Here is a 26946-nt window from a genome sequence, read left to right as displayed (position 1 = left end):
GCTTTAAAAACAAAATCAGGGACACCTGATGGCTCAGTGGGTTAAAGCCTCTGCCTTGGGCTCAGGTTATGATCCCAGGGTGCTGGAATCAAGCCCCACATTCGGCTCTCTGCTCAGCAGAGACCCTGCTTCCCCTCCTGCCCCTCCTCGCCACCGCTCCTCTGCCTACTTGTGATCTCTGTCAAATAAATAAATAAATAAATAAAATATTTTAAAAAAAGAAACAAAACAAAACAAAAACAAAAACAAAAGAACAACCAAATCTGTGTAGAGAACGTCTGATTTCAGAACACTGTTACCATACTGAGCAGCAGAGCGAATTCCAGGAACAGAACCCTTATGGGATGAAAATGTCATTGGAAATCAACTCCCCTGGCGGGTCTACTCTAGGAGCTGATGGGCGTGTGAATCAGTAATTACCTTGGAGGAGGGTAATGCCAGAACAGGTACCAAAGCTTTAAAAAGTGCTCACCCCTGCGACCTCCCTAACTCCATTTTAGGGCGGGTAGTCTAGAGAAATCAAGCGGTAAAGATTCTGGGACAAAGATGCTCAGCCCAACATTGTTTCTCAAATAGGAACAACTCCAATAACACAATAACACAAATATTGGTTTGTCCAATAACACAAATATTGGTTAAGGGCCACCGGCATAATGGGAGTGAATAGTAAATGACCATTAAAAACGTTCTACGCGGCCTGCCCGGGTGGCTCAGTGGCTCAGTGGGTTAAACCTCTGCCTCCGGCTGGGGTCATGATCTCAGGGTCCTGGGATGGAGCCCAACGTGGGGCTCTCTGCTCAGCGGGGAGCCTGCTTCCCCCCACCCCTGCCTACTTGGGATCTCTCTCTCTGTTAAATAAATGAAATCCTAAGGGAAAAAAACAAAAAAGCAAAAACAGTTCTACGCATGTATTTCTCTCTCTCTCTTTTTTAAATTTGTCGTTACATACATATATAACCAAAAGGTTATATATGGTTCGCTCCCACCCCCGAGCATGTGACTCCTGATCGCAGGGTTGTGAGTTCAAGCCCCAGGGTGGGCATGGAGCCAACTTAAAACAAACAAACAAACAAACAAAAAACAGGAAATATACCAAAATATTGGCACCTTAATGGTGTACTAACAGAGCATCATCTCCAGAACTTGGTACAAAGCGCAGGACTAGTAAATGTTCAACGCACTGGAAACAAAATGCATACGTAAGAGAAGAAATCTCAGCACATTCTTGGCCTAACGAACAGACGTTATCTTTGAAACACGGTACAGTGTGTGGTATTTCCTTCTTTCGAGTTTCAGGTTCCGAATATTCTGGAAGAAACTCATCTTCCTATCACGGAAGCAGGCTAATCTTCGGCCCTTCGCCAGGTGGCACAAAGATGGCGGCCGGCCCGCCCCCGCGCCCCGCCCCACGAGTCGAGCCCTCCCGAGCGCTCCCGAGCGCTCCCGAGCGACCCCGAAGCCAGCAGGAAGCCCGGGAGCCGCGCGGGCAGGAGCGGCCCCGCCCCAAAGCCTGGGAGCGGCGCGCCGGCGCGGGGGAGGGGAGACCGGATGTGAGTGGAGCGGCCATTTCCTGTTTCTCCGCAGTTTTCCCCCAGCTTTGGGTGGTGGCCGCTGCTGGGCTCCGGCTTCCCGTCGGCGGAGGGCGAGGCGGCGTGGACAGCGGCCCCGGCACCCCGCGCCCTGCCGCCCGCAGTCGCGCGCCTGCCCGTCCGCTGCGCCCCGAGTCCGCCGCTTCTCGCGTCAGCGTCCGGCCGCCGCCGCGGCCCAGCGAGCGGCCCAGATGCAGGCCATCAAGTGTGTGGTGGTGGGAGACGGGTGAGTGCGCGGCCCGAGGCTGGGGCCCGGGCTGGGGTCGGGGCTGGGGCCGGGGCCGGGGCCGGGGCCGGAGCCGGGCGCGCTGGCGCGGGCCGGGAGCTGGCTTCTCCGCGGCGCGGGGCGCGGGGCGTGGGGCGCGGGCCGCCACTCACTTCCCTGCGGGACTAGACGGCACGGGCCTGGTTCCGGCTTTTTTTTTTTCCCTTTCTTTCTTTTTCAAATTTTTGCTGGGGGAGGGAGTTGCCGACCGGCCACCGAAGGGAAAAGTGAACTCCACCCTCCCGCCTTCTCTCGGGCCCGCTGCACGCCGGGCGGGGACCCCACCAGCCACCCTCGGTCGTCTGCCCCTCCATCGGTGGGCTTGCAGTTGCCTTTCGTAAAAAAAAAAGAAAAAAAAGAAAAAAAAAAAAAAGGACCGTTTCTGGGCTTTTTACATCACCCTCTCGAGCCCGGTTAAGCGCTTCCGTGTGTCCCGGCGGTCAGGTCCGTAGGACTTGACGAATATATGCCTGGGCTGGTTTGGTGACCCTAAACTGATTTACCACGGGGTATCTTCCGCTGTATTTCGCTGCTTTAAAAAAACATTTTTTGGGGGAGGTGGTGATCATTTTTGCTCTTTCCGTGGAGAAACTTTTGAGATTCTAACTGCGAGGAGCTGGGTGTGATGAAGACTGTTGTTTTCTCTGCAAGTGGTGTGGTCATTATTAAAAAAAAAAAAAAAATTGGCTTTCGCTTCTTGCATTAGGTATGGGATGTAGCAGAACAGGCTCCCTGAGCGGAGCTGCCCTGTGACTCAAGGCATTTCTTTTCATTACTGTCTGGTGGTTACAGGCCCTAGAGGAAGACAAGACTTGGCTTATACAGTTTTTTTTTTTTTTTTTCTCTCCCAGAAACAAAAATCTCAGTGTAATGCGAGCAAAATCGTGTGTCTCAGCAGGGCTCGAGTAGTGTTGAGGGGTAACAAGGAAGCTCCAAGAATCACTATCAGTTTCATCAAACTCAGGATGCAACTGATACATTTCTCAGGTCTTGTAAAGTCGAAGGAAGAGTTTTGGCATGGCTCTTCCTTTTCATTAATATTCCCCAAACTTGTCATTAGGGCTGATGTGGCTTTTTTTGCCTCCCATGTTGTGAATTAGCTTATTTAGACGGTCGTAAATTAGACATTCGAAATTGTTTCTGCCGCTAATTCAGATTCAGGGACAGTTGAGCTGATTTTTAAAAGGTGCCCATCTGTATGATTTGTCAGAATCATTGTATGAAACGTTAACACTTAATGGTTCTGTGTGTATAGCTAAAAATAACAACTTTCGCCTATTTAGGAATAGGTATGGGTTTTTTTTTTTTTTTTTTTTGTCTTTTAAACTCTTCAGAAGAAAGCTTTACTTCCAGTTGGGGCAAAAAATATTCAGCTAGTTAGTATAATAGGGAAATCAGTAAATTGGTTTAAATGAAGCTTGATTCTTTCGTGTAATGAATTAACCTCTGTCACATTGTCTTAGGAATGCTCTCACTGAATTTCCTTTAAAAATTAAAAATGCAGAAGCAGTATGCTTAGAGTATGAAATAATACTGTTTTTTTAAAAGTCAGCTTGCTGCCAATTTAGTATCTAACCATAGTATGTAATATTGTTAATTGAAAATTTCTGAGACTAAAACATAAGCGTAGCAGATATATTTAATGCTTACAGATTAGGGACTTCTGCTGTTCGTATTAGCTTCTTTATCTTAGTCACATACTTGTTGAATGTCTGCTGTGGGATCTGGATCCCTCCTTCAAATCAGGAAACCCTGGGCATATCACTCATCCGCCAGGACAGGGGCCTGAAGTTGAAGTTGGGAGGATTAAACAAGATGCTGGATACTAACTGCCTCGGACGTGCTTGGTCCCAGCTATGTGCGTGCCCACAGCCAGCCTCATACTGTTGCTGTTTCTCTTCCTCTGAGGCACTGCTGGGCTCTCTGGGGAGTGCAAGGCATAAAACACAATTCTCTAAGTTTTCAGCTTTTTTCGTACTCTGTTTGACATCGATGTAGACTGGGGCTAAGCCCTGTTAGAAGTGGAATAAACAATTTAAGTTCTATTTATTTTTTTTTAAAGATTTACTCATTTAAGTAATCTCTGCATCCAGTGTGGGGGTCAAACTCGTGACCCCGAGATCACAAGTCACAAGCTCCACCACTGAGCTAGCCAGGTACCCCCTCTAATACTTTCTTTTTTTAATTTTAATTTTATAGTGGGCTTTATGCCTAGCGTGGGGCTTGAATTCATGACCCTGAGATCAGGACCTGAGCTGAAATCCAAGAGTCGGATGCTTAATGGACTGAGGCACCCTGCGCCCCCTCTATTTAAATAAGGGATTGCATATAGCAAACATGACTTCAGTCAGAAATTTAAATACATAATATTCCATACCAAAAATATTATTCTACTTTTATCCAAACAATGCATGCTTGATGATATAGCTGGAATGTTCTTTTAATGAAAAATTGTGATAGCTGTAAATGTGGGTCTAAATTTTGTGGGGCACAGAACTCAGTGCTATGGAATTTGAGACAGTTAAGGGCAGTTTAAACAATAAAGGCAAATTGATTGAAGTTGAATAAATAGCAAGCTTGCTTACCTAAAATACATTCTTGGAAAGTACAGTTAAAAGCTATGTTATAACTGTATTATAAGTAGGATCGATTAGCTTATATTCTCTATAGATTTTTTCTGTGTAGCAGTTAAGTTGGCATTGAGTATAAAATATGAAATGAAATTTTGATACTTTTTAATTCTGCAGATCCTTCTGTTGGTCCTAATTCTGCTAGCCCTTCCTGAACACAGGGTCTGTCACTTTTATTTGGGGGATCTCTACCCCCAAGATTTTCTCCCAGCTTTACTTAGTTAAGACAGCATCTCACATTCAGATATTTCTAAACCATTTTTAGTAGTGTTGTTTGACTTTCGTTGACTGGGAGTGAGTGACTTGAAGCCCCCCTATGTTCACCCCAGATTGGGCTAGTGGTCTCCAGCCCAGTGTCTAATTTAGACATTGCTCTCCAGGAATTTTTTTAGTTGAGTGTGAGAAATACCTTCCACGATGATGTCATCTTTTTAGGAATGTACACCACTCACTCCCCACTCACTTCGATTGAATAATCAGTGAAGGTATGAACCATGAAATTAACTGCTTCATGAATTATCTTTGTATTTTTGTCTCAAGGGATGGGGTTCCATAAAGGTGTTTGAATTCTACACAGGCTTCTAAATTTGGTTTGTTATTTAATGACTCTGATCTTGGTGGTTAAAATTATACTTAATGTCTTTTTTTTTTTTTTTTAAGATTTTATTTACTTATTTGACAGAGATCACAAGTAAGCAGAGAGGCAGGCAGAGAGAGAGAGAGGGAAGCAGGCTCCCCACAGAGCAGAGAGACCCATGTGGGGCTGGATCCCAGGACCCTGGGATCAAGACTTGAGCTGAAGGCAGAGGCTCAACCCACTGAGCTACCCAGGTGCTCCCCCTGCTTCGTTTTTTTATTTTTTGGTTTTTTTAACCTTAAAATGATAATCCTAGTAAAAGTTTGAGGTTGGGTTCAGTAGAGGAGTAACAGTAATTTTTAGAAATCTTAAAGCCACTTTTTATAATCTTTTGCATTAATCATGGAATGTATTAGTGCTTAACTACTTTTTTACCTCAGCATCACCCACCAGGTAGTTCTTGTGATTTTAGTCTTACTAAAAAGGAGATGTTTTACCAGGAATCCTGCTACCAAGGCAGTTACCACATGTCATCAGAGGAATATTTTTCCTCCCACATCTTAATATGAAAAGTTTCCCACATACAGAAAAGTTGAAAGAATTACGCAGTGAACACCTACCACTTAGATTTTGTATATTTTGCTCTATTTCCTTATCCCATATCTTCCCCATTATCAGAGCTTTTTTTTTTTTTTTTAAGGTTTTATTCATTTAACAGAGGGAGAGAACACATACGGGAATGGCAGGGAGAGGGAGAAGCAGGCTCCCCGCCGAGGCAGAAGCCCAGTATGGAACTGGTTCCCAGGATCAGGGGATCATGACCTGAGCCAAAGGCAGACCCATAAATAACTGAGCCACCTGGGGGGCTTATTTTAAGAGGATTTGATTTTGAAGGAGAATGGGGGTGATACGTAGTTAGATAAAAATTCTTGTTTTTGCACTCTATATTCTGCAGATCCAAATAGCAAGTACTCCAGGATTAGGCTTGGTGGATATAGAAGGCAGCGGGCTAAAGACTAAAGGCTACTTCAGAATTGAACTTTTAGAGCTAGCATCTTCAGCCTTGGGGGTTTTTGAAACTATATAGGTTTTTAATTTTTATTGAAGCCTGCGATGGTGATAATGGTTTTCTATAAGTTGATTGTCGTGTCCCCTGCTAGTGACAGAGTATCAGAATTTCAGATTAGAGTTTGTGGTTTTGTAGCACTAAACTACTCTGTTCATGCATTTTCTGAATTTATTCTCTACGTGATTATGCATTTATTGAAGGCCTGCAGTTGGAGGGTTCCCAAACCCCATTTCACAGGGTAAATTGAGGACTTTGATTTAGGGTCTTTCATTTATGCAGTAAATATGAATATGTATTTAATACATAGAATTCACATTTCACTACATTCTGTTAATAGATCTTTAAGATCTCGGTACTTTCTGAAAAAGTTTTATTTATTTTAGGGTGAGAGGCAGAGAGTGAGAGCAAGGGCAGGAGTGGGAGGAGGGGAAGAGGGAGAGAGAGAATCTCCAGCAGACTAGCCCTGAGCCCAGAGTCTGAGATCATGACCTGAGTGAAACCAAGAGTTGGACGCTGAACCATCTGAGCCACCCAGATGACCCAAGATCTAGGTACTTTAGACAGTAATATAGGTTTCTTATTTCCTGATTGGAGAAATCTGGTCTTTCAGTCCTGTTAATAAAATCAGTGTATCTTTTTAAATTTTATTTTATTTTTAAAAAAGATTTTACTTGGTGCGCCTGGGTAGCTCAATTGGTTAAGCGCTGCCTTCAGCTCAGGTTTCCTGGGATCGAACCCTGCACCTGGCTCTCTGCTCAGCAGAGCCTGCTTTTCTCTCTCCCTCTGCCTGCCGCTCTCCTTACTTGTGCTATCTCTGTCAAGTAAGTAATTCCTTAAAAATTATTTTATTTTATTTTAGGGAGAGAGCAAGCGTGAGGGAGAGGGTCTCAAGTGGATTCCTGCTCTTAGTGCAGAGCCTGACGTGGGCTTCGATTTTATGACCCTGAGATGGACCTGAGCTGAAACCAGGGGTTAGGCCCTTAACTGACTGAGACACCCAGGCACCCCCTCATTCCACCCCCCCCCCCCGTGTATCTTTTTTAAATGAGGCAGTGCAGAAAGTTCTTATTTTTGTACTTCCTATACTGTATCCCTTCCCTTTTTTGGGGGGGGGTAAAGATTTTATTTTTAAGTAATCTGTACCCAGCTTAGGCTCAGACTGACACCCCTGAGATCAAGAGTCAGATCACCCAGGTGCCCCTCCCTTACTTTTCTAACATGAGAAGATTAACCATGTTTCCAGAGTTATTGATTGTGCTTCTTAAGATTTGGTTTATAGGGGTGCCTGGGTGGTTCAGTGGGTTAAGCCGCTGCCTTCGGCTGGGGTCATGATCTCAGAGTCCTGGGATAGAGTCCCGCATCGGGCTCTCTGCTCGGCGGAGAGCCTGCTTCCCTCTCTCTCTCTCTCTGGCTGCCTCTCCGTCTACTTGTGATTTCTCTCTGTCAAATTAATAAATTAAAAAAAAATCTTTAAAAAAAAAAAAAAAGATTTGGTTTATAGATTTTGGTAATACTGAGGTCTAACCCCAACTTTTAAAGTTTCATTAGAGTTCTCCTGGTGGAAAAACCAAGAACATAATAGGAACATAAGTTACATGCTTTAATCTTGGTTATTTTTACAAGATAGAGCAGGAGAGACACGGGCAAAAAAAATGTACTCATGTGAACTTTGTTCCAGTAGACTCATGTTCATTTGTTAACTTCATGGCAGCTTTCAAAGATTAAAAAGAGGTTGAACTGAGCAGTTAAGTATATAAAATTGGAAACTCCAAAGGAGATTGTAACTTCCAGCGATCCTGTGGCAACATCAGTTAGGGCTGTGACCAGATGTGGCTTCCATCCTCTGTGTGGGGAGCTCTCACTGCCTGAGCCTGTTTACTTTGGCCTGTAGAGTTTGATTGTGGAGTGTGTTTAAAAGGAGTGAATAAGTAACACTAAGGGGAGATAAATAACCATCTTCTTTTTATCTTTTTTTTTCTTTTCGTCTGTTTTTAAAAACTAAGTAAATAAATCAAAGGTTGGACATGCGCTTAATTAAAAAGACAGAATTTAGGGGCATCTGGGTGACTCAAGTCAGTGAAGAGTCAGACTCTTGGTTGATCTCAGGTCTTGATCTCCGGGTCGTGAGTTCAAGCCCCATGTTGGGCTTCATATTGGGTGTGAAGCCTACTTAAAAAAAAAGTTCAAAATTTTATTATTTAATAATTTTTTATAGAACTTAGATTTATAGCAAATACTGTAATGGATTGGTTAAAAAAAAAAATTCAGTCAATGTCAGATTATGCCCGTACCTTGAATTCCTTTACAGTTAAATCTTTCCAAAGACGATGGCTCAGCTAAAGATGAAGTTGCAGGAAAAAGAAATTTTAGAGTATTTAAAACAAAGTTGGTCATATTTATAGTAATATGGCTTTGTTCTTCATACATATGGAAGAGATTTAGGACAGGCTCTTAAAGGAAATGCTACGAGGGCATATTAACCATTAAAACCTTTATAGCTGCTTATTTTTGACATTAAGAGGCAATATGTATTAACATTTTTATACAACATTTGTAATTTTGAAAAGAGGTTCACTGGTGACGGCTTTAGACTCTACTCTTCTCCCTCAGCTACCGCATGTAATCCATGGCTGAGCCATCTTCATCTTGTTCTGCTTCATGGCTAGGAAGCTCTTGAAATGGCCCAGTTCTCTTCCCCCTGAAGCCCCTTGTTGGTTCACACCACTCTTGTTTTCCTGCCTCCAGCCCCAGCTTCCTTCCTCTGTCCTCTTTCCACACTGCAGTCAGAGGCTGCTTCTAAAAATGCAAATTTAGTGGTTTCTTGGCAACTAAAAATCTTCTGGGACTTCCCAAGTAGGATCAAGTCCCATGCCCTTAACAAGAAGAGATGACAATTTCCTCATATTTTCCTTTGCTACTTCCCCCTTCTTTGTTCTTTAGGTATACTGCGCCGCTTCTGGGCCTTGCCGTAAATGCTGTTGCTTCTGCCTAGAATGTTCCTCCTGTAATGGCTCCACTCCTTCTCTAAGTTTCAGTATACATTGCAGTTTCCTCGTCGGCCCTCCAAGACTAGGTTAGATCCCTTTACTGTACATTTCCAGAGTATCTTTTTTTTTCTTTTTTTAAGATTTTATTCATTTATTTATTTGAGAGAGAGGGAGAGAGCGAGCATGCTAGTACATGGGCACCAGGAGAAACAGCCTTTCAGTGGAGCAGGGAGCCTGAAGCGGGGCTCTATCCCGGGGCTCCAGGATCATGACCTGAGCCAAAGGCAGCCGCTCAACCAACCTGAGCCACCCAGGCGCCCCTCCAGAGCATCTTTAGTAACACTTAACCACATCTGTAATTTTATGCAGTGACTGCATTCTTCCTTTTTTACCTAACCTCACAGATTCCCTGAGGTCTTGGTCATGGCAGGATCTTCAGCTCCTACAGTTCTTCCTTGCATAGCGTACACTTTGTCGGTATAGATTGAAATAAAATTAATGCTTTCAGGAGTTTGTGACGGAGTTGGTAGTCTTGCATTCCTTTTATAGTTGAGAAAACTGACGTGTGAGGAAGTTGAAACTTACTAACAATTCCAGCCAGTAACTGATAAGAGCTGGCTCTGGGCTTCAAATCCAGGGTGAGGACGAGAGATCTCAGCCTTCTGCTCGTACAGGTTTGACATTCTAAGCTTTTAACAAAATGTGTGGCCAGTGAGTCATTTTTGTTTAGAAAGCCTTTAAGAGTTGGAAGCTACTTCCTCATGATGTAATGCTTGACTCCGCAGAGGTCTTTGGGGGTGGGGGAGTTCCAACTTTTAAGCCCTATTTTAATAATAATATGAATAAAACAAGTATTGGCAAGACTGGATGGGCCTGTCCTCTGTCCTAGCTGAGAGGTTTTTGCCTTCAGCTAAGGGTGCTACGAAACTAGAAAAGCACTTAACTTCTTTATGGTGAATCCTAATTCGTAGTAGTTGAGATTGAGCAACGAACTCTTAAAACCCAGAACTTCATTGTGTGACGGGCATGACCTTGGTAAGCCAACAGGAGACCGCAGGGAGAGGGGCTCCTTTAGGGAGAGCATTTAGTGAATCCTTAAGCCAGGGACACAGGCTCTCAGAAGCCCTTGAAGTCACCATAAGAGTGTCAGATTTGGAAACCATTTTTGGCTAAGGGTGCAGTGATACTAATTTTTAGGGGATATTGTCATGAAAAAACATTTCGGACAATTGGGAAACTTTGAACCACCACTCTGACCTCTGCCTGATGGTACGCTGTACCCACTACCAGTTGTGCAGGAGGCCCTTCTGTCTTTGGAGGATTCTACACGCTTCTTTTCTACTTTTTCCACTTTGCAGCTGTTTGGAAGTTTATGCCAGCATTCTTGAGCCATTAATTAATGTGTCTGGAATATATTTTGTTAGTTGCTTTAAAAGCTTATGGTGATAGGGGAGGATGGGGGTTGGGGAGGTGGTAAATGAATACGGATGAATTAAAGTGAATTCTGTGTGGCTCTTTGTGGTTCACAGTTGTGTGTGTGGTGGTCAGTGACTAAGCACTCTGTTAAGAGAGAGCAGTCATTACTGATGCCAGAGGGAAGGCTTTCAAAGGTGGTGGGTTTGAGCTACCACTCCGAGTCTGCAAGATACATTACTTAGCAACCAAGTGGAAGTTATAGAGGAAGGCTGTGTTTGCATATTAGTATTCATCACAATGATTTGAGGATAGGATTGAAGAATCTTGGACGGAAAACTGGTACAGATGTTTACAGGAGAGAATTTCAGTTTAAAAATCTTGTTCCTGTTCAACCTGGGCTTCTTGAACAGCTGTTTCTGACCATGAATGTTGATGCTATACTCCTAAACAGAACATGAAGGCTCCTATTTGAGAAATTCGAGTTTATTATAAATTTCAGGATAAAAATATGTAATGTTAAGTAAAAGATTATGGAAACCGTTTAATGCTAAGTACTTGGTGTATACTCCTTGATTTTTCTATTAGTTTAACAGTAATGAAAGGATTATATTCATGTGACTAAGCAACTTACACCATTTTTTTCTCTCTCTCTAGAGCTGTTGGTAAAACTTGCCTACTGATCAGTTACACAACCAATGCATTTCCTGGAGAATACATCCCCACTGTGTAAGTATGGAGTTAAACTGGGAATTAACTTGTCTGTGATTTTTTTTTCTTTGACCATTGTTTGGCTATAAAGGCATTCTTAATTTGCACAGGAACAGATCTGATTAATTTTCTTTCCAAACATTCACATAAGTCTAATTATAAGGCATGTACTTGGGCTTTTTAAAAATACATAATGAAAGAAAAAAAAATACGTAATGTAGGGACGCCTGGGTGGCTCAGTTGGTTAAGCTGCTGCCTTCGGCTCAGGTCATGATCCCAGGGTCCTGGGATCGAGTCCCACATTGGGCTCCTTGCTCAGCGGGGAGCCTCCTCCTCTTTCTGCCTCTGCCTGCTGCTCTGCCTGCTTATGTTCTCCCTCTCTCTCTCTGACAAATAAATAAAATCTTCAAAAAGTTCATTGTGATGAAACACAGTTTTTTTTTTTTTTTTTTAAGATTTTATTTATTTGTCAGGGAGAGAGAGCGTGCGTGCACACAAGCAGGCAGAGCAGCAGGCAGGGGCAGAGAGAGAAGCAGGCTCCCCTCTGAGCAAGGAGCCGGATGCGGGACTCGATCCCAGGATTCTGAGATCATGACCGGAGCTGAAGGCAGCAGCTTAACTGACTGAGCCACCCAGGCGTCCCAACACATAGCTTTCTTTTTCTTTTCTTTTTTTTTTTTTAAACACATAGCTTTCTTAATTGGTTTTTTTTTTTTTAAAGATTTTATTTATTTATTTGACAGAGAGAGATCACAAGTAGGCATAGAGGCAGGCAGAGAGAGAGGAGGAAACAGGCTCCCTGCTGAGCAGAGAGCCCGATGCGGGACTTGATCCCAGGACCCCGAGATCATGACCTGAGCTAGGAAACAAAGTTCAGGAAACAAAGTTAACTAACTGATGTATGAAGACTGGGTAATGTAAGAGTTTTAGATAAATTTGGCTCTCCGGGCTCTATGTGTGAAGGATCAAGGAACTGGAACATGAAATAGGCTGTTAGATTGCAGTTGGCCTTTTCTGGCAGGGAATCAGATGGCTGCAGGTCGCTGTTGAGTTATCAAGCCGTGGAATTGAAACCTTGGGTGTGTGTTGGCGGTTATGGGAGGACAGAATTGGCTACTGAGCTGCTTATTCCGTCTTGGCAACAGAATTGGGTGGGGATGGAAAAGTCCTTTTCTGATGATGGGGTTACTAGGGAGTCCCCATAGCCAAGCCTCATAATGTATCGCCCTGTGGCCATGGTGTCAGCTCTGTCTGGACGGCTGCCATGCTGGTGGAGAGGAAACCACACGGGTCCCACATGTGTTGACCTCCTCGAGCACAACACAACACGTACTTTGAGGAGGTCTCCAAAGTTTCCTAGAGGTGGGATCATAACTGCATGTTCTGGTTTTATGGCAGGGACTTCCCTAATCTACACTTACATAGAGCTAAATCATTACCTGTTATCAGTGACTTTGAACTACAATACCTGGTAACACCACTGGTGCTATCACCACTGGTAGTTAGGTGTCTCTCTCTTTCTCTCTCTCTCTCTTTTTTTTTTTAATTTGCTGTGTTAAACATCATTGCACGTGTCTTTGTGCACCTGTGATTGATTTTTAGAAGTGGAACTGTGCCAAGTCAAAAGGGAATGGTTGTTTAAGTTTTTGGTAGATACTACCCAGTTGCTGCCAAAAGGCTGTCACTTGGACCAGCTGTGACTAAAGTGGCCCCCTCAACTTGGACTGTGGGGAACAGGTGTTGAAAAAAGTTATCTTCTCATTTGCATTTCTGATCCAGTGAGTTTAAGGTCCTGTGAATGTTCGCTGTCCACTTGCAATCTTTGAATGGCTGCAGAAATCCTTTGCTTGTTTTTGTACCGAAATTTTTTCTAACTGATGGAACTTTTGTTCATAAGAAATATGAATCTCTCTGTCTCATTTGTCTTTGAACTTCGTTATAGGGGGCCTTTTGCCATAAAGAAAGTTTGGCATTTTTATGTGAACATGCCACTCCACCTTCATGGAGTTTTAGCTCTGTCTTATGAAGGCCATTCCTGGGGCGCCTGGGTGGCTCAGTGGGTTAAGCCTCTGCCTTCGGTTCAGGTCATGGTCTCAGGGTCCTGGGATTGAGCCCTGCATAGGGCTCTATGCTCGGTGGGGAGCCTGCTTCCTCCCACCTCTCTCTGCCTGCCTCTCTGCCTACATGTGATCTCTCTCTCTGTCAAATAAATAAAATCTTTAAGGAAAAAAAAAAGACCATTCCTACTTAAGTGATGCAAAAATATCCTCTAGTAGGTTTTCTAGATTTTTGTGTCTAGAGTTTTCACTTTGTGGCTAAAGTTTGAATTCATTTAGAATTTTTTCTTTCTTTATATAGTGGGAGGCAGGCATCTGATTCTGTTACTGTTTATTGAATAATTATTTATTATTTATTGAATATAGTTTATTAAATAATTTTTCCTTTTCTCATGGAAGCAGAATTGCAAGACGTGAGGCTTTTTCTTCATGAGCTCTAGTTGTCATTCTGTTCTGTAAGCCACTTTGGAGGCTTGCTCAGACCTTGATTTTGCTGTTGCAGTGTAGCAAGACCCTAGGTTTAGTGTTGAGAGTATGCGAAAATGAATTCTGAATTGAGAGAGAGCGATGTGGCATGAGTGGGGGTTTGGGGCGGAGGGAGAAGCAGATTCTCTGCTGATTGGGGACCCCAACATGGGGCTCAGTCACAGGACCCCCCCCCCAGGATCATGACCTGAGCTGAAGGCAGACACTTAACCAACTGAGCACCCAGGTGAGCGCCCCCTGTCCCCTTTTTTTAATGTCCACCTTATTTTCTGCCTGTCAGACAGGCTTTTGGGTTGTCTCTTATCATTAACTGTTTTTTGCATGGCCCCTTCAAGTTAATTTAAGTATGTGTGTAATTCGGTGCCCTCCCTCTGGAAACGTTACACTAGAGCTTTTCAAATCACATTTGTTTTGTGTTACCATGGCACTTTGGTAGCAGGCCTGGATGACCAGGCTTGACTGATTATCACCCTGCACTCAGTGCGGGTGTTCTGGAAGCACTGTGGTGTGGCTCTGTGGTGTGGCACCTGGTTGAAGAGGAGTCTTGATATGTACATGAATGAAGTCAACAAGTGGGATTTGAAAGAGGGCCTAATTTTATACTTTCTTTCTTCCTGGGGAGAAAAATGCTTTTTTTCTTTCTTGCTTGCTTTTTCGTGCTTTTCTTTTTTCTTTTTTTTTTTTAATTGATTAATTACTTGTTTATTTTTATTGGACAGAGAGAGCACAAGCAGGGAAAGGGACAGAGGGAGAAGCAGACTCCCCACTGAGCAGGGAGCCTGATGGAGCAGAGCTCCATCCCAGGACCCGGAGAACATGACCTGAGCCAAAGGCAGACACTTAACCAGTTTGAATTTAAATAAGGCAAAGACGGAGCCACCCAGGCGCTGCAGGAGGAGAAAAATCTCAATTTTCTCTTTATTAAAAGCAAAGGTTGGGGCACACCTGGGTGGTTCAGTGGGTGAAGCCGCCGCCTTCGGCTCAGGTCATGATCTCAGGGTCCTGGGATCGAGCCCCGCATCGGGCTCTCTGCTCAGTGGGGAGCCTGCTTCCTCCTCTGTCTGCCTGCCTCTCTGCCTACTTGTGATCTCTCTCTGTCAAATAAATAAAGAAAATCTTAAAAAAGGTTTTCGGTTGCTTGACAGTAACTTGTTCTAGTTAAATGGAATAGCTTGTCCTTTGTTTCTTGGGCGTTTCTCCAGGTGCGTGTTTTTCTCCTTACACCACAGCCCGTTTCCCTCCACTTCTTACCTCGTGCGTGCGTGCGCGCTGCTATATCTGGCCTGGCAGCCTCCAGGCCGCTCCTGGCCTTGGCAAACCTCTGGGACCCTCCCCACAACAGTAATTCAAGACCGCAACCTGTGCCTAATGTTCTGGGGCTGTGGACTGACCGTGTTTTCTCTCCTCTGCAGCTTTGACAACTACTCTGCGAATGTTATGGTAGATGGAAAACCGGTGAACTTGGGCTTATGGGATACAGCTGGACAAGAAGATTATGACCGATTACGTCCCTTATCCTATCCGCAAACAGTAAGGATCACGGCTGATTTTTAATGCGTCCTTCTGAATGTATAATTTTGACTATAGGTGCAAATCACTTGTGGGTTTGCTTACACAGTCGGCGCTTGAACATGCAGGTTTGGTCTGCAGAGGTCCACTCAGACCAGGACTTTTTTCCATAAATACATTACAGTACTGTGAGTATATTTCCTCCTCAAGATTTTCTTAGTAACATTCTTTCCGGCTTACTTTAGTGTAGGAATGTGGTGGGTTTTACACTTAACGTGCAGAACATATATATATATATTTTCTTAAGATTTTTATGTATTTATTTATTTGACAGACAGAGATCACAAGTAGGCAGAGAGGCAGGCAGAGAGAGAGAAGGAAGCAGGCTCCCCACTGAGCAGAGAGCCCGATGTGGGGCTGGATCCCAGGACCCTGGGATCATGACCTGAGCCGAAGGCAGAGGATTTAACTCACCGAACCACCCAGGCGCCCCTGCAGAACATATGTTAATGGACTGGTCACGTTATCAGTAAGACTTCAGTCAACAGCAGGTGTTTTATTAAAAAGTTTTCAGGGAGTCAGAGTAATACCTGGAGTTTTTGGCTGCATGGGGGGGCGCGGCAGTGCCCTTACCCTCCTGCGTTGTTCAAGGGCCAGCCATACTGCCATCTTTTGGGTGTATTAAGTAGTAGCACGGTTAAGTTCAGTAGTTGAATGTCCTAGATGCAGACCAAGGATTTGTCTGTTTCCTTTTTAGCATTACCGGTTACTGAGTGTGGTGCCGTGTGTTGACCTGCTCTCATCACAGTTTCGGGACCACCTTATGAAATAGGTCCTGTGTTATTCTTGCAGACTGGTTTCAGTAGGAATTAGTTGCAAGGTCAGTTTGTTTTGTGACAGTTTGGTACCACGGAGCTTTTAAAAATCAAGTTAATGACTTGTCTTTGGGTTTAGCACATGCTCATCTTTCTATGGCTTTAGTACCTAAATCATCCTTTTTTTTTTAAAGATTTTATTTATTTATTTGACAGACATCACAAGTAGGCAGAGAGGCAGGCAGAGAGAGAGAGAGAAGGAAGCAGGCTCCCTGCTGAGCAGAGAGCCCGATGCGGGGCTCGATCCGAGGACCCTGGGATCATGACCTGAGCCGAAGGCAGCGGCTTAACCCACTGAGCCACCCAGGCGCCCATCCTTTTTTTTTTTTTAAGATTTTATGTATTGGGGCACCTGGGTGGCTCAGTTGGTTAAGCGGCTGCCTTCGGCTCAGGTCATGATCCCAGGGTCCTCGGATCGAGCCCCACATCGGGCTCCCTGCTCAGTGGGGAGCCTGCTTCTCCCTTCCTCTCTGCCTGCCTCTCTGCCTACTTGTGATCTCTCTCTCTCTGTCAAATAAGTAAATAAAATCTTAAAAATTATATAAAAAAAAGATTTTATGTATTCATTTGAGAGAGAGACAGTGAGAGAGAACACAAGAGGGGAGAATGTCAGAGGGAGAAGCAGACTCCCTGTAGAGCTGGGACCCTGATGGGGGACTTGATCCCGCGACTCTGGGACCATGACCTGAGCTGAAGGCAGTCTCTTAACCAGCTAAGCCACCCAGGCGCCCAGTGCCTAAATCTTCAGTTTTGTAAAAATATGTCCACTGTGTCCAGTCAGAAAAACTTCGAGATTAGCTTTGCTTCCATTCTAGACAACTAAATGATGTATATACCAAAGCGAGTCAGGTCCATAGCTGGTGAAAATACACTTAGAAGCCCTTTTCTTAAAATAAGCACTTGTCTTGTTTGTACCATTTGCTTATCTTGTTATATGTTTATTCATCATTTTAACAGTAAAGACTTTTAAAGAGACTCAGGTGACTCAGTGGCCGAAGGAGTACACACTAGAGGCGGTGGAGCGAATTTTGCGGGTTGAAGTCCCGTGCTCTCGCCTCCTAGCTCTGTGACCCTGGCAGATTTCTTCACGGTCCTAGTCATGAACTGTTTCCTCATAGGATTAGATGAGCGGTCTGTGTAAAGCACCCAGAACAGTCCAGGCACATCACAGACACCGCAGTGCGGGTGCTGTGAAGAGCCGCAGATCTGGAGAGCTCTTCAGGTCAGTGTGGATGGGGCCTAGTGAATGGAAGTTGCTGTACGTGCTCTCAGCAAGCCGGGAGGACCAGAGAGTCAGGGTTAAGGAGACATCCTGGAGAAAGCAGGCGTTGACCCTTGGGTGGATTTGACCATCGCGGTCTTGGAGGGTGGGGAGGTGGGCATGGGGTGCGTGTTAGCGTTGGTGAAAACAACCAGTCATTTCCAGTCTACCCCCATTTTTTTCCCTTAAACTTCCTATTTAGTAGTGATAGTCTTAGACTTATTTTTTATTTTTTAGATTTATTCATATGAGAGAGAAAGTGGGTGAGAGCAGGGGAAGGCAGAGGCAGAGGGAGAGGAAGAATCCCAAGCGGACTCTGCGCTCAGCACAGAGCCCGAGACCTGAGAGCACAATCTGAGCCGAAACCAAAAGTCCGAGACAACCAAGCCACCCAGGTGCCCCCAAACTTAGTTTGCGCGTGCACAGATGGGGGATGGGGCAGAGAGAATCTTCAAGCAGGCGCCCCACTGAGTACAGAGCCCCTGTGTGGGGCTCAGTCTCATGACCCTGAGATCACAACCTGAGCCAAAATCAAGGGTCGGGTGCTCAGGACCCTAAATGGACTGAGCCACCCAGGGGCCCCTCCCCCTTCTTTAGTTTTAAGCTTTTGAATACAGCTTGTCTATGCAGTGGTCACCGTCTTTTGTATTTATTTCCTCCTGGAGGAATTACCGGATACAATCTCTTTAAGCTGTGGATTTTTGGGATTGTCCTTTAGCTGAATTACAGTAGCGGTCCAAACAAAGACCAGAACTATAAAATGGGAGGGCTGAGTGAGTTGTATCTCAGTTAATCTCCAGCTAAAAATGACCCAATGGGTGCTTGATAATTCCGGATTTTCAGTGGATTTGCTAACCTGTTGACTGGTAGAATAGGAGTTTCCAACCCACTGGATATATCTGGAAGGGCGGGGTGTCCTTTCTGAGAAATGAGAACCACCTCCTGTGACTCAAGGGGTCCCGGCAGGGTGGGGCCTTTTTCTCTGAGGGAGTCACTCACAGTAAGTCAAAGGTGACTTGGCCAGATTCCCACTCTCTACCGAGAGAACAGTAGGTCCAGTAACAGACCGAAGCAAGCCACAAGGTATGGGGCCTGACAGCCAAGGGGGTGGGGTGTGGTCCTTCTGGGGCAGGACTTCTAAACTCTTCATGTCCCATCTGTGTAACGTGCTGTTTTCCTGTCAGATACTTGGATGTGTAAAAGGGGGTATGGCATGATTCTTGCTCAGGTGCCTCCCACACAGGGTATAACACCACACACCGGCACAGGGGATGTTGTGGTGCTTAGAGCAAAGAGGGGAGAGCAGCGATCTGGAAGTGAAAGACTTCCTTCTGGACTCCTTTGGGGCTGAGAAGGTTATCTTGACTCCTGGGGGATAGGCCTGGTGGTTCCGGGCTGCCAGAGGGGACCCCTTCTGAACTTGGCACCAACTGAACTTGGTTTCCGGTTGTTGACTCTGGTCTGCAGGCCCGTTTATGTGGCTCTTCCCTGACTGGACCCCGAAGGGCCCATGGGCGACTGCTTACCCAGATCTCCGCTCTGACGTTCTGTTTCCTGCGGTCATTTACCACTGCTGTCCTTGTTTGTGGGCTGGCTCCAGGAAGCGAAGTGGGATCTGTGTAAGGCATCTGTTTCTACTTCATTGTCTGAAAGATGGAGTAGAAACTGTCCTTCACAGTTCTGTTTTTCTCAAGTAATCATTTAGGCTCTTCTATCCTTGAATAAGTACCCTTTATACTCTCTTTTTGAAAATACCTTGAGTTCTGCACCCGCACCTTCCGTGGCCTGCTCTGCATCGCGGTGTGCTCCGTGCAGTGCTCAGGCGCAGCGCTGTGCATCGTGTCCAGCCCACCGTATTTGCCTTCTTGTTCCTGGATTTAGTGGTGTGAGTGGGAACCTGTGTGACTGGCCAGAGTCACAACCTGAGCTCTGTGCGGGTCTCCGAAGCTCACGTTGCCCCACCGGACCACTGGCCGCTGACACACTGGGCCTCTTGTCTTCTGGCCGAGCTTAGCCTGAGGAGGGCTAGACTGCTGGACATTGGTCAGAAGGAAAACAATAGCATTTAGCTTGGCTGCTTTGATTTTCAGATGGCTTTCTACTTTGTTAAGTTGGCTGTTACCAGATCTGTGTCCTCCAGCCGGAGGTCACTAGGAACGCACCTGTGGCTAAACCAGATGGGGTTTGCCTCTGTGTCCCTAGCTAGACACACGCCTTGGAGGCTCTGGGGTGCGTGATTCCCATGAGGGCTAGAGGAGGCGGGGCTTGCTCTGCATGGGGTGCTGGCGGGAAGCAGGGTAGTTTTAGGGTGCTCTAATCCATCTCCTCCAGAAGGTGGGGATGAAGCCGGGCCGGAGCTGTGACTGGGGCCAACATGGGCTTGTGGGCTGGGAGAGGGGGGTGTTTGGTGTTTCTGCAGTTTGCACAGTGACCGTTACCTGTGCTCAGACAAGACCGTGGTCTTCTCTTTATTTCTTCACTTTCGGTCTCCTTTCAGCCTGGTCAGTAGGGACTTAGTCTGCGTCAGCATCCTGGGACATCGTCCCGTCCCACGGGAGCTTGCTGCAGCCGAGCCGCACGCCACGCTGCGTCCCGGGGCTTGGGCTGCCCCTCTCTGCGGTGCTTGTTTTCTTAGCCGCTCCCCATGGATGCCACAGGCACCGTGTCTTTGCCTTGTGTGTATCCTGCTCCTTTGCCTGGGTTTGTAGAATGTCTGTGGTGAAAAATGTTCCAAGCCTGGAAGGAAAACCAGGTTGGAAGGCCTTTGGAAGAAAGGAGAGGCGAGAGCAGTGCTGGTGCCTTGGGAGCTGGGAGCGGCCGGCCGTCCACGGATGCCCACTGCCGCTCTGCCGCGAGCTGGCCCGGCTCTTGCCGATGCCCTCCACACACCGGGGGGCGGCCGTGGTTTGGACCAGCGAGGGGAGCGGTGATAAAGTCTCTGCAGGCGCGGTGGGAGCCTGTGTGGTTAGGAGTGCCCTGCCAGCACAGGGAAGGCGGCGTCTCAGCGGGAGGAAATGTGAGCCTGTGACGCGGGGCAGCTCGGGTGGAATGAAGAGGCTCCGGGACCCGCGTGAAGAGCCGCATGGACTCCGCAGGGTGTTGGGGTAGAACGTAAAGGTTGGAAGGAATTGCTGCTGGAAGAGATAAGTATCAGAAGCCCATTTTATTTGTTTTTAATTTATTTTTATTTATTAGAAGTGCTAGGTTTGTTTTTTGTTTGGTTTGTTTTAGAGGATGGGGAGGGGCAGAGAGAGAGAGAATCCTAAGCAGGCAGTGCGGAGCCTGATGGAGGGCTTGATCCCTCGACCCTGAGATCATGACTGGAGTTGAAACTGAAAGATGCTTCACTGACTGAGCTACCCCGGCGCCCCTGGAAGTATTTTTTTTTTTTTTTAAAGATTTTATTTATTTATTTGACAGAGACCACAAGTAGGCAGAGAGGCAGGCAGAGAGAGAGAGGAGGAAGCAGGCTCCCTGCCGAGCAGAGAGCCCGATGCGGGACTCGATCCCAGGACCCTGAGATCATGACCCGAGCCGAAGGCAGCGGCCCAACCCACTGAGCCACCCAGGCGCCCCTGGAAGTATTTTTTAAAGCCCTATTTTGTGTGGGGGAAGGAGGAGAAAGGAACAGGCAGATGGTCCGGTGTTAAATGTAGGATGCAAAGCGTGTATTTTCATCAAAAAAGATGTTCTTAAAAATTGAAAGGGGCAGAACAGATGTGGTTGGAGGATATTTTGAACTGAAGCTGCGTTTTCGTGGCCGATGCCCATGAGTCTCTGTGTCACAAAGATTTGGCTTCATGTCAAGGCCTCGGGCACACATCTTCAAAAGCAGCTGTAGATTAAACCCGGATAGTTACAACAACTTTAATATTCTCAGAATTGTAGATCAGAGAAGCTTGAGTGAGATGAAATTAAAGCAATTCTCTTGTCTGTCTGTCTCTTCGAAGAACTGCAGGTTTCTGTGTTGCTTGAAGAGCAAGTCTTTCAATTTTTGTTGGAACAAAGGAGTGAATTGAAAGCACTGTGGTAAACACTAGAAATGCTGTCCCTTCTGGGCGGTCCCATCCAGAGAGGTGGGGGCCGGGGGGGTGATGAAAGGTCCCAGTGTGGCAGTGCTGTTCAGTCCAGTAATGCAGGACCCCAAATTCAAACCGCCCTCCCAGCATTTCTGTACGGGAGACTTGAGGCCTTCACAGCTCTCATACCTGGCCGTGCTTCTGGGGCACCTTTCCTCTCAGAAGCCTGTTTTTACAGACAGGTGCTTCTCCCATTTGCAGTGGCTTTGGCTGGGCATATGTCTCAGAGCTTGGACGGAGGTCTTTGCCAAGTGTGCCTGTTGCTAGGGAGGGCCCGCCGTGGCCCACGGACACACCTTCGCTAACATTTCATGACTGGCCGTGACTGTGTGCTTCCTCAGGTGTGTTCTATCTTCTGCTGGACGAGGAGCCCTCTGTGCTGCTGGGGTAGAGAAGAGTGGCTTCCCCCAGCCCCCCAGTATTTGCCTGACCTGGTGTCTCCACCATCGTTGACCTTCACAGGGTTTGGTGGAGGGTTCGGTATTTGGCATCGTAGGTGTTAGATAATCATCTGCTTTCAGATCGTTCGGGAGGGTTGAGACAGGATTCTGATGGAAAAATAATGGATTATATTAACTTTTATTTTCCTCACTTTTTACTAAACTGAAACAAAGTTCTCATGCATTACTAGGTTGCAGAAACGTATGGTAAGGATATAACGTCCAGGGGCAAAGACAAGCCGATTGCCGTATGTAAAACTTTCAGTCGCCCTCAGTTTCAAGCTCTGTCTGTTCTCTCGTTTCACTTAGTTTTCCCAGGATTTCCTATCGAGCCTCACGTTCCTTGAGTGTTCTGTATTTAATTCACTCAAGGTTGGGTTTTGCTTGACGAAATGTGCTTTCAGTAGAGCGAGACAGTTTACCCACTAGCTTGAAATAAAGCGGTTTGTGAACTGCTCGCTCCCCTCCTGCCGAGGGAAAGCAGGAGCTCCCAGAAGGGGCCTCTCCGGGCGGGTTGGAGATGGAGGCGTGGAGGCTCCCCCCCGACCCCGGAGCGCATGCTTGAGCCGGCGTGGGACTAACCGTGGCTGCCGGGGGCTCCCCCCGCTTTGGTGTCCCGGTGCAGCGGGCCTGTCTGGGGCGTGGCTGTGGTGCTGGTGAGCTAACCCAACCTCGCTTGGAAATGATGGAATCAGGTGCCCAGATGCCACGGTGATTCTTGGACAAGCCGGTGCATGCGCTAGCGTTTTTAAAATGTCATTTATAAAAAGCTGTTGTGTGGGATGTTTCTCTCCCTTTCCAGGTACGAGATACCAGCGGGATGATTGCAAGTGTTAGCTTGGGAACTGGGTACATTTCACAAAGCAGCATAGTGGCCTTTTTCCGGGAAAATGTCTTAAAAACCTAGCATTTTAGAAACTCTTAGGCAATTTTGAATACAGGTAAATATTTAAATTCGACTTTTTACGTACAGAATGACGTATGACTTGCAGTCAGTCAGAAATTCTTCCATGCACTTCCTCAGCACTGACCTTTCCTTTGAATCTCTGCTTGGGCCGCGGCGGCCCCACCTGCAAGTCCTCCAGAGACCCTGCGTGGGCTGGAGGAGCCGCCAGCCGGGAAGAGGCCCCTCCCGGGCTCCAGCGCCCTCCTGCAGGGTGGGCTGTGCTCGCAGAGCCACCAGCCGCGCCCCACTTTGTGCCAGGGACTCCGGGGGCAGTTCTTAAGGAAGCAGTTTAATAGCAGCCCAGGGTAATTAAACGTTATTGAACATGCACATGGGGGGCTTACAGAAAAGCACGCCAGTGGTAAATGGTTTTAAAATAGACTGTTTTTTGATAAACTGAGACCACATTTTACAGAAATACCGGAGTGTGGTATCTTGACACTTGGTTTTGTCCCGGTATATAAATAGGGCCATTAAGTTCCCAGTGGGAGTTGGGAATGATGTTAAAGAAGCCTCTCAGGGGTCTGGTTTGAGGCCTCCCTGGATTCAGTAAATTCTAGCACATTCCAGTAAATCTTCTCCCCTCCTCTCACAAGTAACTGGCTGCTTTGTGTGCTGGCTCCGCTTTGGGAGCCTTCTGACAGAATTGAAGGGGAAACCGGGGAGTGAGCTTTAGACACAAGCTGCTGGTACATAATACGCGTTTTGTCTCATGATTGATTCCCAACAGCATTTACAAAGCGAAGTACACTCGTCATTGTAAGACCATTTCTAAACGCCTCCCTGTTTCCTTTTTGTAGGATGTATTCTTAATTTGCTTTTCTCTTGTGAGTCCTGCATCATTTGAAAATGTTCGAGCAAAGGTAAGTGGGGAAATTTTAGAGAAACATTTTGGTTCATGATGTCATTCCATTCTCAGGAGGCAAAAATACTATTTAGTGATGGGAGTTTTAATTTAAATTGATCTTGTAGTTCTGACTTTATTATGTAGAGTCCTGAAGTTTCAGGGTTTGATTGAGGAATGCTGTGTGCCTTGTTAAAATAATGAGCACTTCGGAGTCCCCTCCGGTGGGCTCATCTAATAAGAATGGTGACCAGGACTTTGCACTCCTGGATCTCACATACTCCCTAGTGAAACATGATGGGGCCGGATGTCCTTCAGTTGGAATCAGGGACGTGTTCAGGGGTGGTCAGGGTGGCAGAGCTTAGACCTCCGCCCAGTTGACTCTTTGCTGAATAGGAAGGATTCTCGGAGATGATCTAAGAACTTGACTCGTTTTACCAAACAGATCGTTGTTTTGGGAGGGGGCCCTTCCCTTCTCCCCTTGCTCTTACTGGTGAGCAGAGCCTCTGCTGTAGGCTCGCTGGTCTCGGGCACCCAGCTTGCTAACCGAATGCCGATAGTTGGGCTCATGGTTCTGGAAGGTTGCAAGGGGGTGAGCAGGGCTGGAGGGCGGGGTGGCTGACTCAGTTTGGCACTCGTGGAAGTGAGATTTAGGTGGAGGATGCTCATTATGGAGGGAGCGTGTTGTGACTTTTTTTTCCTCTCTCCCTTTTAGTGGTACCCCGAAGTGCGACACCACTGTCCCAACACCCCCATCATCTTGGTGGGGACTAAACTTGATCTCAGGGACGACAAAGACACGATCGAGAAGCTGAAGGAAAAGAAGCTGACTCCCATCACCTACCCGCAGGGTCTGGCCATGGCTAAGGAGATCGGTAGGACACCTGTGTTGTCACATCTGCTTTGTCTGTGCCTTTATTTCTGTGGCAGAGTTGGGAGTCCAGTCTGGGCAAGGAGAGCGCGAGTCTTTCTGACTCCAGCTCTGTTGTCTTCTGGGGAGCCAGCCAGCCAAGGCCCTCGGGGTGAGCCTTAAGGAGCTGGGGCGCACGTCAGGTGTTGCTCTGCTGCTCCTGGCGGGCTGGCAGGAGGCAGGGCCTGGGGAGCCGCTCCCTGCCCTCGCGGTGGCCAGAAGGGCAGGCGCGTGCTTGGCGGGCCGTGGCCCCGTGGCAGTACGAGGCTGTGTTTCTCGGCAGGTGCGGTAAAATACCTGGAGTGCTCAGCGCTCACGCAGCGAGGCCTCAAGACAGTGTTTGACGAAGCGATCCGAGCGGTTCTCTGCCCCCCTCCCGTCAAGAAGAGGAAGAGAAAATGCCTGCTGTTGTAAATGTCCGCCCGCTCCCCCCACCCCCGCCCTGTCCCCCTCGGAACCTTTGTACGCTTTGCTCAAAAATGGTGGAGCCTTCGCACTCAATGCCAAGTTTTTGTTACTGATTAGTTTTTCCATAAAAACCATTTTGAACCAATCAGTAATTTTTAGGTTTTGTTTGTTTAAAGTGTAAGACTTCAAACTTTCACATTATATTAAAATTCAGCCCTAAAATGGGAAGCTTTCTTAAAGCCTTATTTTTCAAAAGCCCCTATTCTTGCTCAGATTAAGAGTTGCCAAAATACCTTGCGAACTAAGTTGCGCTGTTGTGCTGAGAACACTAAGCACTAAACCGTTCAAGACCTGTGTCTTTCAGGAGAGCCGGCGTCCCGGTTTGCACCCGCAGACGCGCGCTCGTTTGCGGTAGGAGGCGGCCCGGCCTGGTTCCCGGGCTGCCGCCCCGCCGTCCTCTGACCCCGCGCCGCCCGCCAACACTGTACTGTCAGTCCTCACGCAGTGAGTGTAGTGACTCAACTCTTCGGGTCCCTCTCTTAGATTTTGTAGTGAGACTTTTTTGGAAAGAGTTAGTGTATTCGCTTTTGCTGAGATTTTGAACAGAGCCCTTCCACCCACGTCCCTTGGGCCGAGTGTCCACTCCGGCCGGGGGTGCGCAGCACGTGGGACGATCAAAGAACGAAGACAGTATTTTGACAAAATACGGAGGTTAATTTACACTACATTGTACATGTCCTAATTAAACTGAGTAAAAGTGTCACGGGTAAAAACATTAAAGGTTAATTTCTGTCCAGTGCAGTAAAAGATGAAGAAAGGTCGGTATTATCACTAAGTGTTTTAAACTTTTCCTTTTTTCTTAGACCTACCATCCCTCCTAAAATTGGGCATTTAATTCATCTTTGAACTGGTCGTTCCCATAGTTGCTCACTTAGCGCTTTTCTTAGAGAACCCCTTCTTATTGAGCAATATGCCTCCTTGTATTATAAAATCTTTCTGATAATACATTAGAAATTTTTTTTTGTAGATTAGTAAAAGTGAATTCCTGTTTCCTTGTTACTTTATTCAGAGCTAATAAGCGCTTTCCTTAGTTTTCTAGTAACTAGGTGTAAAAATCATGTGTTGCCGCTTTATAGTTTTTGAAATATTTTAGATATTCCTAAACTATGAACTTTCTTAACATCACTGTCTTGCCAGATCACCAGTACTGTACCCTGACTAACGCTGGCCCTCCCTTCTGCCTCACCCCCCTGGACACACACCTCTCGCTCTGCCTGACCACGTCCCCTCGGGTCTGTGGGGTTCCGTGAGCCCGTGCTCGTGCTAATCAAGTTCTGTACAGCTTACCCGCTGGCAAGAATACAAGGTTGGACCTCTCAACCACTAGAACAACATTTTTTAAATTGACAGTTGCAGAATCGTGGAGTGTTTTTACATTGATCTTTTGCTAATGCAATTAGCGGTATGTTTTGCATGTATGACTTAATAAATCCTTGAATCATATGACTGTAATACTTGAATTCTTGAGAGTTCGAACAACCTCCTGGGGTATGTGTTCCTTGTCTCACCTAAAAATCTTGGGCCACGGGAAACCTTCATTCCTAGGGCTTGTTTTTCTTGCGGGGGGACGGGGAGGAGCTGGAGGAGTCTGCAAGCACTGGTGCGGGTGGGGGCACGCTGGTTTTGCACCTGTCAGATGCTGGGGAGATGGTGACGTCCACCCTGGGGCGTGTGTGTGCACAGCTTAGGCCAGAGCTCTGCGCTGAAGAGGCAGATGCTGGGAGATAGGGAGGAGGAGGCTGATTTCTAATCAATCTAATTAATTAAGATCCTTTCTAGAGCGTGAAACTGTACTATGAACTTGTCATGTTAGAATCAATTTTCTAAATT

General features: G+C 46.5%; 1 protein-coding gene across 2 annotated transcripts; it reads left to right on the top strand.

The window, feature by feature from the left end:
* Positions 1-1525: 1525 nt before the first annotated feature.
* Positions 1526-26559, top strand: RAC1 (Rac family small GTPase 1). 2 transcript variants are annotated; one of them, XM_032328337.1, is made up of 7 exons: positions 1526-1815; positions 11188-11259; positions 15197-15314; positions 22140-22196; positions 23695-23757; positions 24454-24613; positions 24932-26559. In XM_032328337.1, the coding sequence occupies exons 1-7, from the start codon at positions 1781-1783 to the stop codon at positions 25060-25062; spliced, it is 636 nt and encodes a 211-aa protein (XP_032184228.1). In that variant the 5' UTR covers positions 1526-1780; the 3' UTR covers positions 25063-26559. The 2 variants fall into 2 exon arrangements, with proteins under 2 accessions (XP_032184228.1, XP_032184229.1); XM_032328338.1 differs by lacking the exon at positions 22140-22196 and having other exon boundaries at positions 1536-1815.
* Positions 26560-26946: the final 387 nt, after the last annotated feature.

Source organism: Mustela erminea, chromosome 20 (genome assembly GCF_009829155.1).
Source record: "Mustela erminea isolate mMusErm1 chromosome 20, mMusErm1.Pri, whole genome shotgun sequence".
Classification (NCBI taxonomy): domain Eukaryota; kingdom Metazoa; phylum Chordata; class Mammalia; order Carnivora; family Mustelidae; genus Mustela; species Mustela erminea.
The sequence above is the reverse complement of the archived record's forward strand: the minus strand, read 5'-3'. Positions and strand labels throughout refer to the sequence as shown.